The 13995-nt window shown below is 40.2% G+C and overlaps 1 protein-coding gene across 5 annotated transcripts in view; it reads left to right on the top strand.

Moving 5' to 3' along the window:
- The window catches only part of LOC110513953 (serine/threonine-protein kinase/endoribonuclease IRE1), a 60615-nt gene extending 48393 nt beyond the window's left edge, over window positions 1-12222 (top strand). For all 5 annotated transcript variants that reach the window (XM_036939805.1, XM_036939806.1, XM_036939804.1 and 2 more), the window contains 5 exons: window positions 6095-6251; window positions 6348-6475; window positions 7896-8019; window positions 10139-10206; window positions 10939-12222. In XM_036939805.1, the coding sequence (XP_036795700.1) occupies window positions 6095-6251; window positions 6348-6475; window positions 7896-8019; window positions 10139-10206; window positions 10939-11121 (660 nt within the window). In that variant the 3' untranslated portion in view covers window positions 11122-12222. The remainder of the gene's footprint in view (window positions 1-6094; window positions 6252-6347; window positions 6476-7895; window positions 8020-10138; window positions 10207-10938) is intronic.
- Window positions 12223-13995: the final 1773 nt, after the last annotated feature.

The following is a 13995-nucleotide window of genomic DNA, read 5'->3' as shown; positions in this document are numbered from 1 at the left end:
CTAGTGTGTTCTACTACTACTATAATACTACTCCTCTCTAGTGTGTTCTACTACTACTATAATACTACCCCTCTCTAGTGTGTTCTACTACTACTATAATACTAGTCCTCTCTCTAGTGTGTTCTACTACTACTATAATACTACTCCTCTCTAGTGTGTTCTACTACTACTATAATACTACCCCTCTCTAGTGTGTTCTACTACTACTATAATACTACTCCTCTCTAGTGTGTTCTACTACTACTATAATACTACTCCTCTCTAGTGTGTTCTACTACCACTATAATACTACTCCTCTCTCTAGTGTGTTCTACTACTACTATAATACTAGTCCTCTCTCTAGTGTGTTCTACTACTACTATAATACTACTCCTCTCTAGGGTGTTCTACTACTACTATAATACTACTCCTCTCTAGTTTGTTCTACTACTACTATAATACTCCTCTCTCTAGTGTGTTCTACTACTACTATAATACTACTCCTCTCTCTAGTGTGTTCTACTACTACTATACTACTACTCCTCTCTCTAGTGTGTTCTACTACTACTATAATACCACTCCTCTCTAGTGTGTTCTACTACTACTATAATACTACTCCTCTCTCTCTCTAGTGTGTTCTACTACTACTATAATACTACTCCTCTCTCTAGTGTGTTCTACTACTACTATAATACTACTCCTCTCTAGGGTGTTCTACTACTACTATAATACTACTCCTCTCTAGTGTGTTCTACTACTACTATAATACTACTCCTCTCTAGTGTGTTCTACTGCTACTATAATACTACTCCTCTCTCTAGTGTGTTCTACTACTACTATAATACTACTCCTCTCTAGTGGGTTCTACTACTACTATAATACTACTCCTCTCTAGTGTGTTCTACTACTACTATAATACTACTCCTCTCTAGTGTGTTCTACTACTACTATAATACTACTCCTCTCTCTAGTGTGTTCTACTACTACTATAATACTAGTCCTCTCTAGTGTGTTCTACTACTACTATAATACTACTCCTCTCTCTCTCTAGTGTGTTCTACTACTACTATAATACTACTCCTCTCTCTAGTGTGTTCTACTACTACTATAATACTACTCCTCTCTAGGGTGTTCTACTACTACTATAATACTACTCCTCTCTCTCTAGTGTGTTCTACTGCTACTATAATACTACTCCTCTCTCTAGTGTGTTCTACTACTACTATAATACTACTCCTCTCTAGTGTGTTCTACTACTACTATAATACTACTCCTCTCTAGTGTGTTCTACTACTACTATAATACTACTCCTCTCTAGTGTGTTCTACTGCTACTATAATACTACTCCTCTCTCTAGTGTGTTCTACTACTACTATAATACTACTCCTCTCTAGTGTGTTCTACTACTACTATAATACTACTCCTCTCTAGTGTGTTCTACTACTACTATAATACTACTCCTCTCTAGTGTGTTCTACTACTACTATAATACTACTCCTCTCTAGTGTGTTCTACTACTACTATAATACTACTCCTCTCTAGTGTGTTCTACTACTACTATAATACTACTCCTCTCTCGTGGGTTCTACTACTACTATAATACTACTCCTCTCTAGTGTGTTCTACTACTACTATAATACTACTCCTCTCTAGTGTGTTCTACTACTACTATAATACTACTCCTCTCTAGTGTGTTCTACTACTACTATAATACTACTCCTCTCTAGTGTGTTCTACTACTACTATAATACTACTCCTCTCTCTAGGGTGTTCTACTACTACTATAATACTACTCCTCTCTAGTGTGTTCTACTACTACTATAATACTACTCCTCTCTCTAGTGTGTTCTACTACTACTATAATACTACTCCTCTCTAGTGTGTTCTACTACTACTATAATACTACTCCTCTCTAGTGTGTTCTACTACTACTATAATACTACTCCTCTCTAGTGTGTTCTACTACTACTATAATACTACTCCTCTCTCTAGGGTGTTCTACTACTACTATAATACTACTCCTCTCTCTCTCTAGTGTGTTCTACTACTACTATAATACTACTCCTCCCTCTCTCTAGTGTGTTCTACTACTACTATAATACTACTCCTCTCTAGTGTGTTCTACTACTACTATAATACTACTCCTCTCTCTAGTGTGTTCTACTACTACTATAATACTACTCCTCTCTCTAGTGTGTTCTACTACTACTATAATACTACTCCTCTCTCTAGTGTGTTCTACTACTACTATAATACTACTCCTCTCTCTAGTGTGTTCTACTACTACTATAATACTACTCCTCTCTAGTGTGTTCTACTACTACTATAATACTACTCCTCTCTCTAGTGTGTTCTACTACTACTATAATACTACTCCTCTCTCTAGTGTGTTCTACTACTACTATAATACTACTCCTCTCTCTAGGGTGTTCTACTACTACTATAATACTACTCCTCTCTCTAGGGTGTTCTACTACTACTATAATACTACTCCTCTCTAGTGTGTTCTACTACTACTATAATACTACTCCTCTCTCTAGTGTGTTCTACTACTACTATAATACTACTCCTCTCTCTAGTGTGTTCTACTACTACTATAATACTACTCCTCTCTAGTGTGTTCTACTACTATAATACTACTCCTCTCTCTAGTGTGTTCTACTACTACTATAATACTACTCCTCTCTCTAGTGTGTTCTACTACTACTATAATACTACTCCTCTCTAGTGTGTTCTACTACTACTATAATACTACTCCTCTCTCTAGTGTGTTCTACTACTACTATAATACTACTCCTCTCTCTAGTGTGTTCTACTACTACTATAATACTACTCCTCTCTAGTGTGTTCTACTACTACTATAATACTACTCCTCTCTCTAGTGTGTTCTACTACTACTATAATACTACTCCTCTCTCTAGTGTGTTCTACTACTACTATAATACTACTCCTCTCTCTAGTGTGTTCTACTACTACTATAATACTACTCCTCTCTCTAGTGTGTTCTACTACTACTATAATACTACTCCTCTCTCTAGTGTGTTCTACTACTATAATACTACTCCTCTCTAGTGTGTTCTACTACTACTATAATACTACTCCTCTCTCTAGTGTGTTCTACTACTACTATAATACTACTCCTCTCTAGTGTGTTCTACTACTACTATAATACTACTCCTCTCTCTAGTGTGTTCTACTACTACTATAATACTACTCCTCTCTCTAGTGTGTTCTACTACTACTATAATACTACTCCTCTCTAGTGTGTTCTACTACTACTATAATACTACTCCTCTCTAGTGTGTTCTACTACTACTATAATACTACTCCTCTCTAGTGTGTTATAATACTACTCCTCTCTCTGTGTTCTACTACTACTATAATACTACTCCTCTCTCTAGTGTGTTCTACTACTACTATAATACTACTCCTCTCTCTAGTGTGTTCTACTACTATAATACTACTCCTCTCTAGTGTGTTCTACTACTACTATAATACTACTCCTCTCTCTAGTGTGTTCTACTACTACTATAATACTACTCCTCTCTAGTGTGTTCTACTACTACTATAATACTACTCCTCTCTCTAGTGTGTTCTACTACTACTATAATACTACTCCTCTCTCTCTAGTGTGTTCTACTACTACTATAATACTACTCCTCTCTAGTGTGTTCTACTACTACTATAATACTACTCCTCTCTCTAGTGTGTTCTACTACTACTATAATACTACTCCTCTCTAGTGTGTTCTACTACTACTATAATACTACTCCTCTCTAGGGTGTTCTACTACTACTATAATACTACTCCTCTCTCTAGTGTGTTCTACTACTACTATAATACTACTCCTCTCTCTAGTGTGTTCTACTACTACTATAATACTACTCCTCTCTAGTGTGTTCTACTACTACTATAATACCACTCCTCTCTAGTGTGTTCTACTACTACTATAATACCACTCCTCTCTAGGGTGTTCTACTACTACTATAATACTACTCCTCTCTAGTGTGTTCTACTACTACTATAATACTACTCCTCTCTCTAGTGTGTTCTACTACTACTATAATACTACTCCTCTCTCTCTAGTGTGTTCTACTACTACTATAATACTACTCCTCTCTCTAGTGTGTTCTACTACTACTATAATACCACTCCTCTCTAGGGTGTTCTACTACTACTATAATACTACTCCTCTCTCTCTAGTGTGTTCTACTACTACTATAATACTACTCCTCTCTCTAGTGTGTTCTACTACTACTATAATACCACTCCTCTCTAGGGTGTTCTACTACTACTATAATACTACTCCTCTCTCTAGTGTGTTCTACTACTACTATAATACTACTCCTCTCTCTAGTGTGTTCTACTACTACTATAATACCACTCCTCTCTAGTGTGTTCTACTACTACTATAATACTACTCCTCTCTCTCTAGTGTGTTCTACTACTACTATAATACTACTCCTCTCTCTAGTGTGTTCTACTACTACTATAATACCACTCCTCTCTAGGGTGTTCTACTACTACTATAATACTACTCCTCTCTCTCTAGTGTGTTCTACTACTACTATAATACTACTCCTCTCTCTAGTGTGTTCTACTACTACTATAATACCACTCCTCTCTAGGGTGTTCTACTACTACTATAATACTACTCCTCTCTCTAGTGTGTTCTACTACTACTATAATACTACTCCTCTCTCTAGTGTGTTCTACTACTACTATAATACCACTCCTCTCTAGTGTGTTCTACTACTACTATAATACTACTCCTCTCTCTAGTGTGTTCTACTACTACTATAATACTACTCCTCCCTCTCTCTAGTGTGTTCTACTACTACTATAATACTACTCCTCTCTCTAGGGTGTTCTACTACTACTATAATACTACTCCTCTCTCTAGGGTGTTCTACTACTACTATAATACTACTCCTCTCTCTAGTGTGTTCTACTACTACTATAATACTACTCCTCTCTCTAGTGTGTTCTACTACTATAATACTACTCCTCTCTAGTGTGTTCTACTACTATAATACTACTCCTCTCTCTAGGGTGTTCTACTACTACTATAATACTACTCCTCTCTCTAGGGTGTTCTACTACTACTATAATACTACTCCTCTCTCTAGTGTGTTCTACTACTATAATACTAGTCCTCCCCCTCTCTAGTGTGTTCTACTACTACTATAATACTACTCCTCTCTCTAGTGTGTTCTACTACTACTATAATACTACTCCTCTCTAATGTGTTCTACTACTACTATAATACTACTCCTCTCTCTAGTGTGTTCTACTACTACTATAATACTACTCCTCTCTAGTGTGTTCTACTACTACTATAATACTACTCCTCTCTCTAGGGTGTTCTACTACTACTATAATACTACTCCTCTCTCTAGGGTGTTCTACTACTACTATAATACTACTCCTCTCTAGTGTGTTCTACTACTACTATAATACTACTCCTCTCTCTAGTGTGTTCTACTACTACTATAATACTACTCCTCTCTAGTGTGTTCTACTACTACTATAATACTACTCCTCTCTAGTGTGTTCTACTACTACTATAATACTACTCCTCTCTCTAGTGTGTTCTACTACTACTATAATACTACTCCTCTCTCTAGTGTGTTCTACTACTACTATAATACTACTCCTCTCTAGTGTGTTCTACTACTACTATAATACTACTCCTCTCTAGTGTGTTCTACTACTACTATAATACTACTCCTCTCTAGTGTGTTCTACTACTACTATAATACTACTCCTCTCTAGTGTGTTCTACTACTACTATAATACTACTCCTCTCTCTAGTGTGTTCTACTACTACTATAATACTACTCCTCTCTAGTGTGTTCTACTACTACTATAATACTACTCCTCTCTAGTGTGTTCTACTACTACTATAATACTACTCCTCTCTCTAGTGTGTTCTACTACTACTATAATACTACTCCTCTCTAGTGTGTTCTACTACTATAATACTACTCCTCTCTCTAGGGTGTTCTACTACTACTATAATACTACTCCTCTCTAGGGTGTTCTACTACTACTATAATACTACTTCCTGTGTTCTACAGTGTTCTAACTATAATAATGTTGTGTCTCTCTCTAGACCCGTTGTGACCAGGCGGTGGATGTGTTCTCGGCAGGCTGTGTGTTCTACTACGTGGTCAGTAGGGGGCAGCACCCGTTTGGTGACACGCTACGACGCCAAGCTAACATCCTGACCGGGGAGTACTTCCTCACACACTTCCTGGAAGACGTGCATGGTGGGTGTGTGTGTCGTCTGTCGTTTAGAGACTCTTGAGATTCTGTGATTCTGATTGAGAGCAGTGCTCTAATTGGCTGTGTTGTGTGTCCGTCAGATGACGTCATAGCGCGGGACCTGATTGAGCGAATGATCAACAGCGATCCAGAGTCCCGCCCCTCCACTTCCTCTATTCTTAAACACCCGTTCTTCTGGAGCCCTGATAAGCAACTTCAGTTCTTCCAGGTACCCCTCTACCCATCTACCCCTCTACCTCTACCCCCCTACCCCCCTACCTCCCTACCCCGCTACCCCCCTACCTCCCTCCCCTCTACCTCTCTACCCCCCTACCCCTCTACCTCCCTACCTCTCTACCCCTCTGCCTCTCTACCCCTCTGCCTCCCTACCCCCCTGCCTCCCTACCCCTCTACCCCTCTACCTCCCTACCCCTCTACCTCCCTACACCTCTACCCCTCTACCTCCCTACCCCTCTACCTCTCTACCCCTCTACCCAAGTATTTTCAACTTTTCATTTCGTAGAATCTGCTACACACAATAGAGGAAGAAAGTCTTCTAGAACTAACTGCTGAGAATCTAGATAGAGAATCTTAGAGAGTCTTCTCGAACTAACCGTTGAGAATCTAGATAGAGAATATAGAATCTTAGAGAGTCTTCTCGAACTAACCGTTGAGAATCTAGATAGTCTTCTAGAACTAGCCGTTGAGAATCTAGATAGAGAATAGAGAATCTTCTAGAAATAACCGTTGAGAATCTAGATAGAGAATATTAGAGAGTTTTCTAGAACTAACCGTTGAGAATCTAGATAGAGAATCTTAGAGAGTCTTCTAGAACTAACCGTTGAGAATCTAGATAGAGAATCTTAGAGAGTCTTCTAGAACTAACCGTTGAGAATCTAGATAGAGAATCTTAGAGAGTCTTCTAGAACTAACCGTTGAGAATCTAGATAGAGAATATAGAATCTTAGAGAGTCTTCTCGAACTAACCGTTGAGAATCTAGATAGAGAATAGAGAATCTTAGAGAGTCTTCTAGAACTAACCGTTGAGAATCTAGATAGAGAATAGAGGATCTAAGAGAGTCTTCTAGAACTAACAGTTGAGAATCTAGATAGAGAATAGAGGATCTTAGAGGGTCTTCTCTTCATGTCCTTGTCTGTTTGACGACAGCTGATAATCACAATAGGGCTCTCCTAAAACTAACTGTTGGAGGGACAAAAGTGTGATTGAGCATGAGATGACTCCTCATTATAGATCAGCCTAGTATGTTGATATTTGACTATAGTTTTAGTTAGTAGAAGGTAAAACAGATGAGATGACTCCTCATTATAGATCAGCCTAGTATGTTGATATGACTGTAGGTTTAGTTAGTAGTAGGTAAAACAGATGAGATGACTCCTCATTATAGATCAGCCTAGTATGTTGATATGACTGTAGGTTTAGTTAGTAGTAGGTAAAACAGATGAGATGACTCCTCATTATAGATCAGCCTAGTATGTTGATATTTGACTGTAGGTTTAGTTAGTCGTTTTTCCTAGCCACTGTGCTTCTACACCTGCATTGTTTGGGGTTTTAGGCTGGGTTTCTGTACAGCACTTTGAGATTTCAGCTGATGTACGAAATACATTTGATTTGAAATGTGATTTGTTAGGATGTGAGTGACCGTATAGAGAAGGAACCTACAGACAGCACCATGGTGGTGAGGCTGGAGACGGCTGGCAGAGCTGTAGTACGAACCAACTGGAGAATGCACATCTCTGTTCCTCTGCAGACAGGTAACACACCAGACAGGTAACACACCAGACAGGTAACACACCAGACAGGTAACACACCAGACAGGTAACACACCAGACAGGTAACACACCAGACAGGTAACACACCAGACAGGTAACACACCAGACAGACCAGACAGGTAACACACCAGACAGGTAACACACCAGACAGGTAACACACCAGACAGGTAACACACCAGACAGGTAACACACCAGACAGGGAACACACCAGACAGGTAACACACCAGACAGGTAACACTCATCTCTCTGTGTTTTAACACACCAGACAGGTAACACCAGACAGGTAACACCAGACAGGTAACACACCAGACAGGGAACACACCAGACAGGTAACACACCAGACAGGTAAGACACCAGACAGGGGACACACCAGACAGGTAACACACCAGACAGGTAACACACCAGACAGACCAGACAGGTAACACACCAGACAGGTAACACACCAGACAGGTAACACACCAGACAGGGAACACACCAGACAGGGAACACACCAGACAGGTAACACACCATACAGGTAACACACCAGACAGGTAACACACCAGACAGGTAACACACCAGACAGGTAACACACCAGACAGGGAACACACCAGACAGGGAACACACCAGACAGGTAACACCAGACAGGTAACACACCAGACAGGTAACACACCAGACAGACCAGACAGGTAACACACCAGACAGGTAACACACCAGACAGGTAACACACCAGACAGGTAACACACACCAGACAGGTAAAACACACCAGACAGGTAACACACCAGACAGGTAACACATACCAGACAGGTAGCACATACCAGACAGGTAACACACCAGACAGGTAACACACCAGACAGACCAGACAGGTAACACACCAGACAGGTAACACACACCAGACAGGTAAAACACACCAGACAGGTAACACACCAGACAGGTAACACATACCAGACAGGTAGCACATACCAGACAGGTAACACACCAGACAGGTAACACACCAGACAGGTAACACACCAGACAGGTACCACACCAGACAGGTAACACACCAGACAGGTAACACACCAGACAGACCAGACAGGTAACACACCAGACAGGTAACACACCTGATAGGTAACACACCAGACAGACCAGACAGGTAACACACCGGACAGGTAACACACCAGACAGGGAACACACCAGACAGGTAACACACCAGACAGGTAACACATACCAGACAGGTAGCACATACCAGACAGGTAACACACCAGACAGGTAACACACCAGACAGGTAACACACCAGACAGGTACCACACCAGACAGGTAACACACCAGACAGGTAACACACCAGACAGACCAGACAGGTAACACACCAGACAGGTAACACACCTGATAGGTAACACACCAGACAGACCAGACAGGTAACACACCGGACAGGTAACACACCAGACAGGTAACACACCAGACAGATAACACACCAGACAGACCAGACAGGTAACACACCAGACAGGTAACACACCAGACAGGTAACACACCTGACAGGTAACACACCAGACAGGTAACACACCAGACAGGTAACACACCAGACAGGTAACACACCAGACAGACCAGACAGGTAACACACCAGACAGGTAACACACCAGACAGGTAACACACCAGACAGGTAACACACCAGACAGACCAGACAGGTAACACACCAGACAGACCAGACAGGTAACACACCAGACAGGTAACACCAGACAGGTAACACACCAGACAGGTAACACACCAGACAGGTAACACACCTGACAGGTAACACACCAGACAGGTAACACACCAGACAGGTAACACACCTGACAGGTAACACACCAGACAGGTAACACCAGACAGACCAGACAGGTAACACACCAGACAGGTAACACACCAGACAGGTAACACACCAGACAGGTAACACACCAGACAGACCAGACAGGTAACACACCAGACAGGTAACACACCAGACAGGTAACACACCAGACAGGTAACACACCAGACAGGTAACACACCAGACAGGTAACACACCAGACAGATAACACACCAGACAGACCAGACAGGTAACACACCAGACAGGTAACACACCAGACAGGTAACACACCAGACAGGTAACACTCATCTCTCTGTGTTTTCTCTACAGACCTGAGGAAGTTCAGGACGTATAAAGGGAACTCAGTCAGAGACCTGCTCCGAGCCATGAGAAATAAGGTATATCTGTTATATATATATATATATATGCTCCGAGCCATGAGAAATAAGGTATATCTGTTATATATATATATATATATATATATATGCTCCGAGACATGAGAAATAAGGTATATCTGTTATATATATATATATATATATATGCTCCGAGACATGAGAAATAAGGTATATCTGTTATATATATATATATATATATATATATGCTCTGAGACATGAGAAATAAGGTATAAGATATAGTGTTATATATAGTATAGTATACACTGAGTATACAAAACATATATACTGTTATATATAGTATAGTATAGTATACACTGAGTATACAAAACATATATACTGTTATATATAGTATAGTATAGTATACACTGAGTATACAAAACATATATACTGTTATATATAGTATACACTGAGTATACAAAACATATATACTGTTATATATAGTATACACTGAGTATACAAAACCTATATTCTCTCTCTCTCTCTCTCTCTCTCTCTCTCTCTCTCTCTCTCTCTCTCTCTCTCTCTCTCTCTCTCTCTCTCTCTCTCTCTCTCTCTCTCTCTCTCTCTCTCTCTCTCTCTCTCTCTCTCTCTCTCTCTCTCTCTCTCTCTCTCTCTCTCTCTCTCTCTCTCTCTCTCTCTCTCTCTCTCTCTCTGTGTCTCTGTGTCTCTGTGTCTCTGTGTCTCTGTGTCTCTGTGTCTCTGTGTCTCTGTGTCTCTGTGTTTCCGTGTCTGTAGAAGCACCACTACCACGAGTTGCCAGCGGAGGTCCAGGAGACGTTAGGGGAGGTGCCTGAAGGCTTCGTTAGTTACTTCACCTCCCGGTTCCCGCGGTTACTGCTACACACACACACCGCGCTCAGCAGCTGTTCACACGAGAGACTTTTCCAACCCTACTACCTGCCCCCCACTGTTAAATAACACACACACACAGGAAAGGTCGCTGGTTCAAATCCCCCAGCCGACAAGTGAAAATCTGCCAATGTGCCCTTGAGCAAGGCACCTAACCACACTGTAAGTTGCTCTGGATAAGAGCGTCTGCTAAATGACTCCAATTTCAAAGTGTAAATCCACTTCCTGTAGTAGAGCCGGAATGACTGCCTCATGAATGACTACCTCATGAATATTCAGAGACGGACTGGTACACTCCAAGACAAAAGCTTTTTAAATGCTGTAAAGGTTTTACTCGTAACTTACAAGATGAACTGATTTTAACTTTCACTTGCTCTGATAGGATAGTTTAATACACTGCTCTGATAGGATAGTCTGATAGGTTAGTTTAATACACTGCTCTGATAGGATAGTCTGATAGGTTAGTTTAATACACTGCTCTGATAGGATAGTCTGATAGGATAGTTTAATACACTGCTCTGATAGGGTAGTTTAAATACACTGCTCCGATAGGGTAGTTTTATACACTGCTCTGATAGGATAGTTTTATACACTGCTCTGAAGACTGTTGATGCCATTGGAGATCCACAAACTGACTGTGGAATGTTTTCGTTCCTGATATATGGAGGGGTCAAATCTGAAGCCCTATTCTCTATGTAGTGCACTAAGGGGATAGTAGGGGTCAAATCTGAAGCCCTATTCTCTATGTAGTGCACTAAGGGGATAGTAGGGGTCAAATCTGAAGCCCTATTCTCTATGTAGTGCACTAAGGGGATAGTAGGGGTCAAATCTGATTCTCTATTCTCTATGTAGTGCACTAAGGGGATAGTAGGGGTCAAATCTGAAGCCCTATTCTCTATGTAGTGCACTAAGGGGATAGTAGGGGTCTGCCCTATGAAGGGAATAGGGGGGATATTTTGAAGTTGAAGCCTTTTTGTTACTGATACGGTTGTGGTTTCATACAGTACCAATGTAAAAGCACATTGACGATCTATATTCCTTTAATTATGAATGAGGTGATACTTTATGGATTCATCCCAGACTGCTCTCTGTTTTCTACACAGATACAGACCTTTGAGGGAAAACTTTTATACTTTGGGTTTTTGGAATAATAAAATTAAAATAAATAAATACACATGTTTTGAACATCTTGTGGTGAACTAAACCGACCGGTATTGTGTTCTTTATCAACATGAATGTAGTGAACTAAACCGACCGGTATTGTGTTCTTTATCAACATGAATGTAGTGAATTAAACCGACCGGTATTGTGTTCTTTATCAACATGAATGTAGTGAACTAAACCGACCGGTATTGTGTTCTTTATCAACATGAATGTTTTGAACATCTTGTAGTGAACTAAACCGACCGGTATTGTGTTCTTTATCAACAGGAATGGTTTGAACATCTCGTGGTGAACTAAACCGACCGGTATTGTGTTCTTTATCAACATGAATGTAGTGAACTAAACCGACCGGTATTGTGTTCTTTATCAACATGAATGTAGTGAACTAAACCGACCGGTATTGTGTTCTTTATCAACATGAATGTAGTGAACTAAACCGACCGGTATTGTGTTCTTTATCAACATGAATGTAGTGAACTAAACCGACCGGTATTGTGTTCTTTATCAACATGAATGTAGTGAACTAAACCGACCGGTATTGTGTTCTTTATCAACATGAATGGTTTGAACATGTCGTGGTGAACTAAACCGACCGGTTTGAACATCTCGTGGTGAACTAAACCGACCGGTATTGTGTTCTTCATCAACATGAATGTAGTGAACTAAACCGACCGGTATTGTGTTCTTCATCAACATGAATGTAGTGAACTAAACCGACCGGTATTGTGTTCTTTATCAACATGAATGTAGTGAACTAAACCGACCGGTATTGTGTTCTTTATCAACATGAATGTAGTGAACTAAACCGACCGGTATTGTGTTCTTTATCAACATGAATGTAGTGAACTAAACCGACCGGTATTGTGTTCTTTATCAACATGAATGTAGTGAACTAAACCGACCGGTATTGTGTTCTTTATCAACATGAATGGTTTGAACATGTCGTGGTGAACTAAACCGACCGGTTTGAACATCTCGTGGTGAACTAAACCGACCGGTATTGTGTTCTTCATCAACATGAATGTAGTGAACTAAACCGACCGGTATTGTGTTCTTCATCAACATGAATGTAGTGAACTAAACCGACCGGTATTGTGTTCTTTATCAACATGAATGTTTTGAACATCTTGTGGTGAACTAAACCGACCGGTATTGTGTTCTTCATCAACATGAATGTAGTGAACTAAACCGACCGGTATTGTGTTCTTCATCAACATGAATGTAGTGAACTAAACCGACCGGTATTGTGTTCTTTATCAACATGAATGTTTTGAACATCTTGTGGTGAACTAAACCGACCGGTATTGTGTTCTTTATCAACAGGAATGTTTTGAACATCTCGTGGTGAACTAAACCGACCGGTATTGTGTTCTTCATCAACATGAATGTAGTGAACTAAACCGACCGGTATTGTGTTCTTCATCAACATGAATGTAGTGAACTAAACCGACTGGTATTGTGTTCTTTATCAACATGAATGTAGTGAACTAAACCGACCGGTATTGTGTTCTTTATCAACATGAATGTAGTGAACTAAACCAACCGGTATTGTGTTCTTTATCAATATGAATGGTTTGAACATCTCGTGGTGAACTAAACCGACCGGTTTGAACATCTCGTAGTGAACTAAACCGACCGGTATTGTGTTCTTTATCAACATGAATGTAGTGAACTAAACCGACCGGTATTGTGTTCTTTATCAACATGAATGTAGTGAACTAATCCGACCGGTATTGTGTTCTTTATCAACATGAATGGTTTGAACATCTCGTGGTGAAC

The sequence above is a fragment of the Oncorhynchus mykiss genome, chromosome 13 (genome assembly GCF_013265735.2).
Source record: "Oncorhynchus mykiss isolate Arlee chromosome 13, USDA_OmykA_1.1, whole genome shotgun sequence".
NCBI classification, from domain to species: domain Eukaryota; kingdom Metazoa; phylum Chordata; class Actinopteri; order Salmoniformes; family Salmonidae; genus Oncorhynchus; species Oncorhynchus mykiss.
Note: the sequence above shows the minus strand (reverse complement) of the source record. Positions and strands in the feature narration are given on the sequence as shown.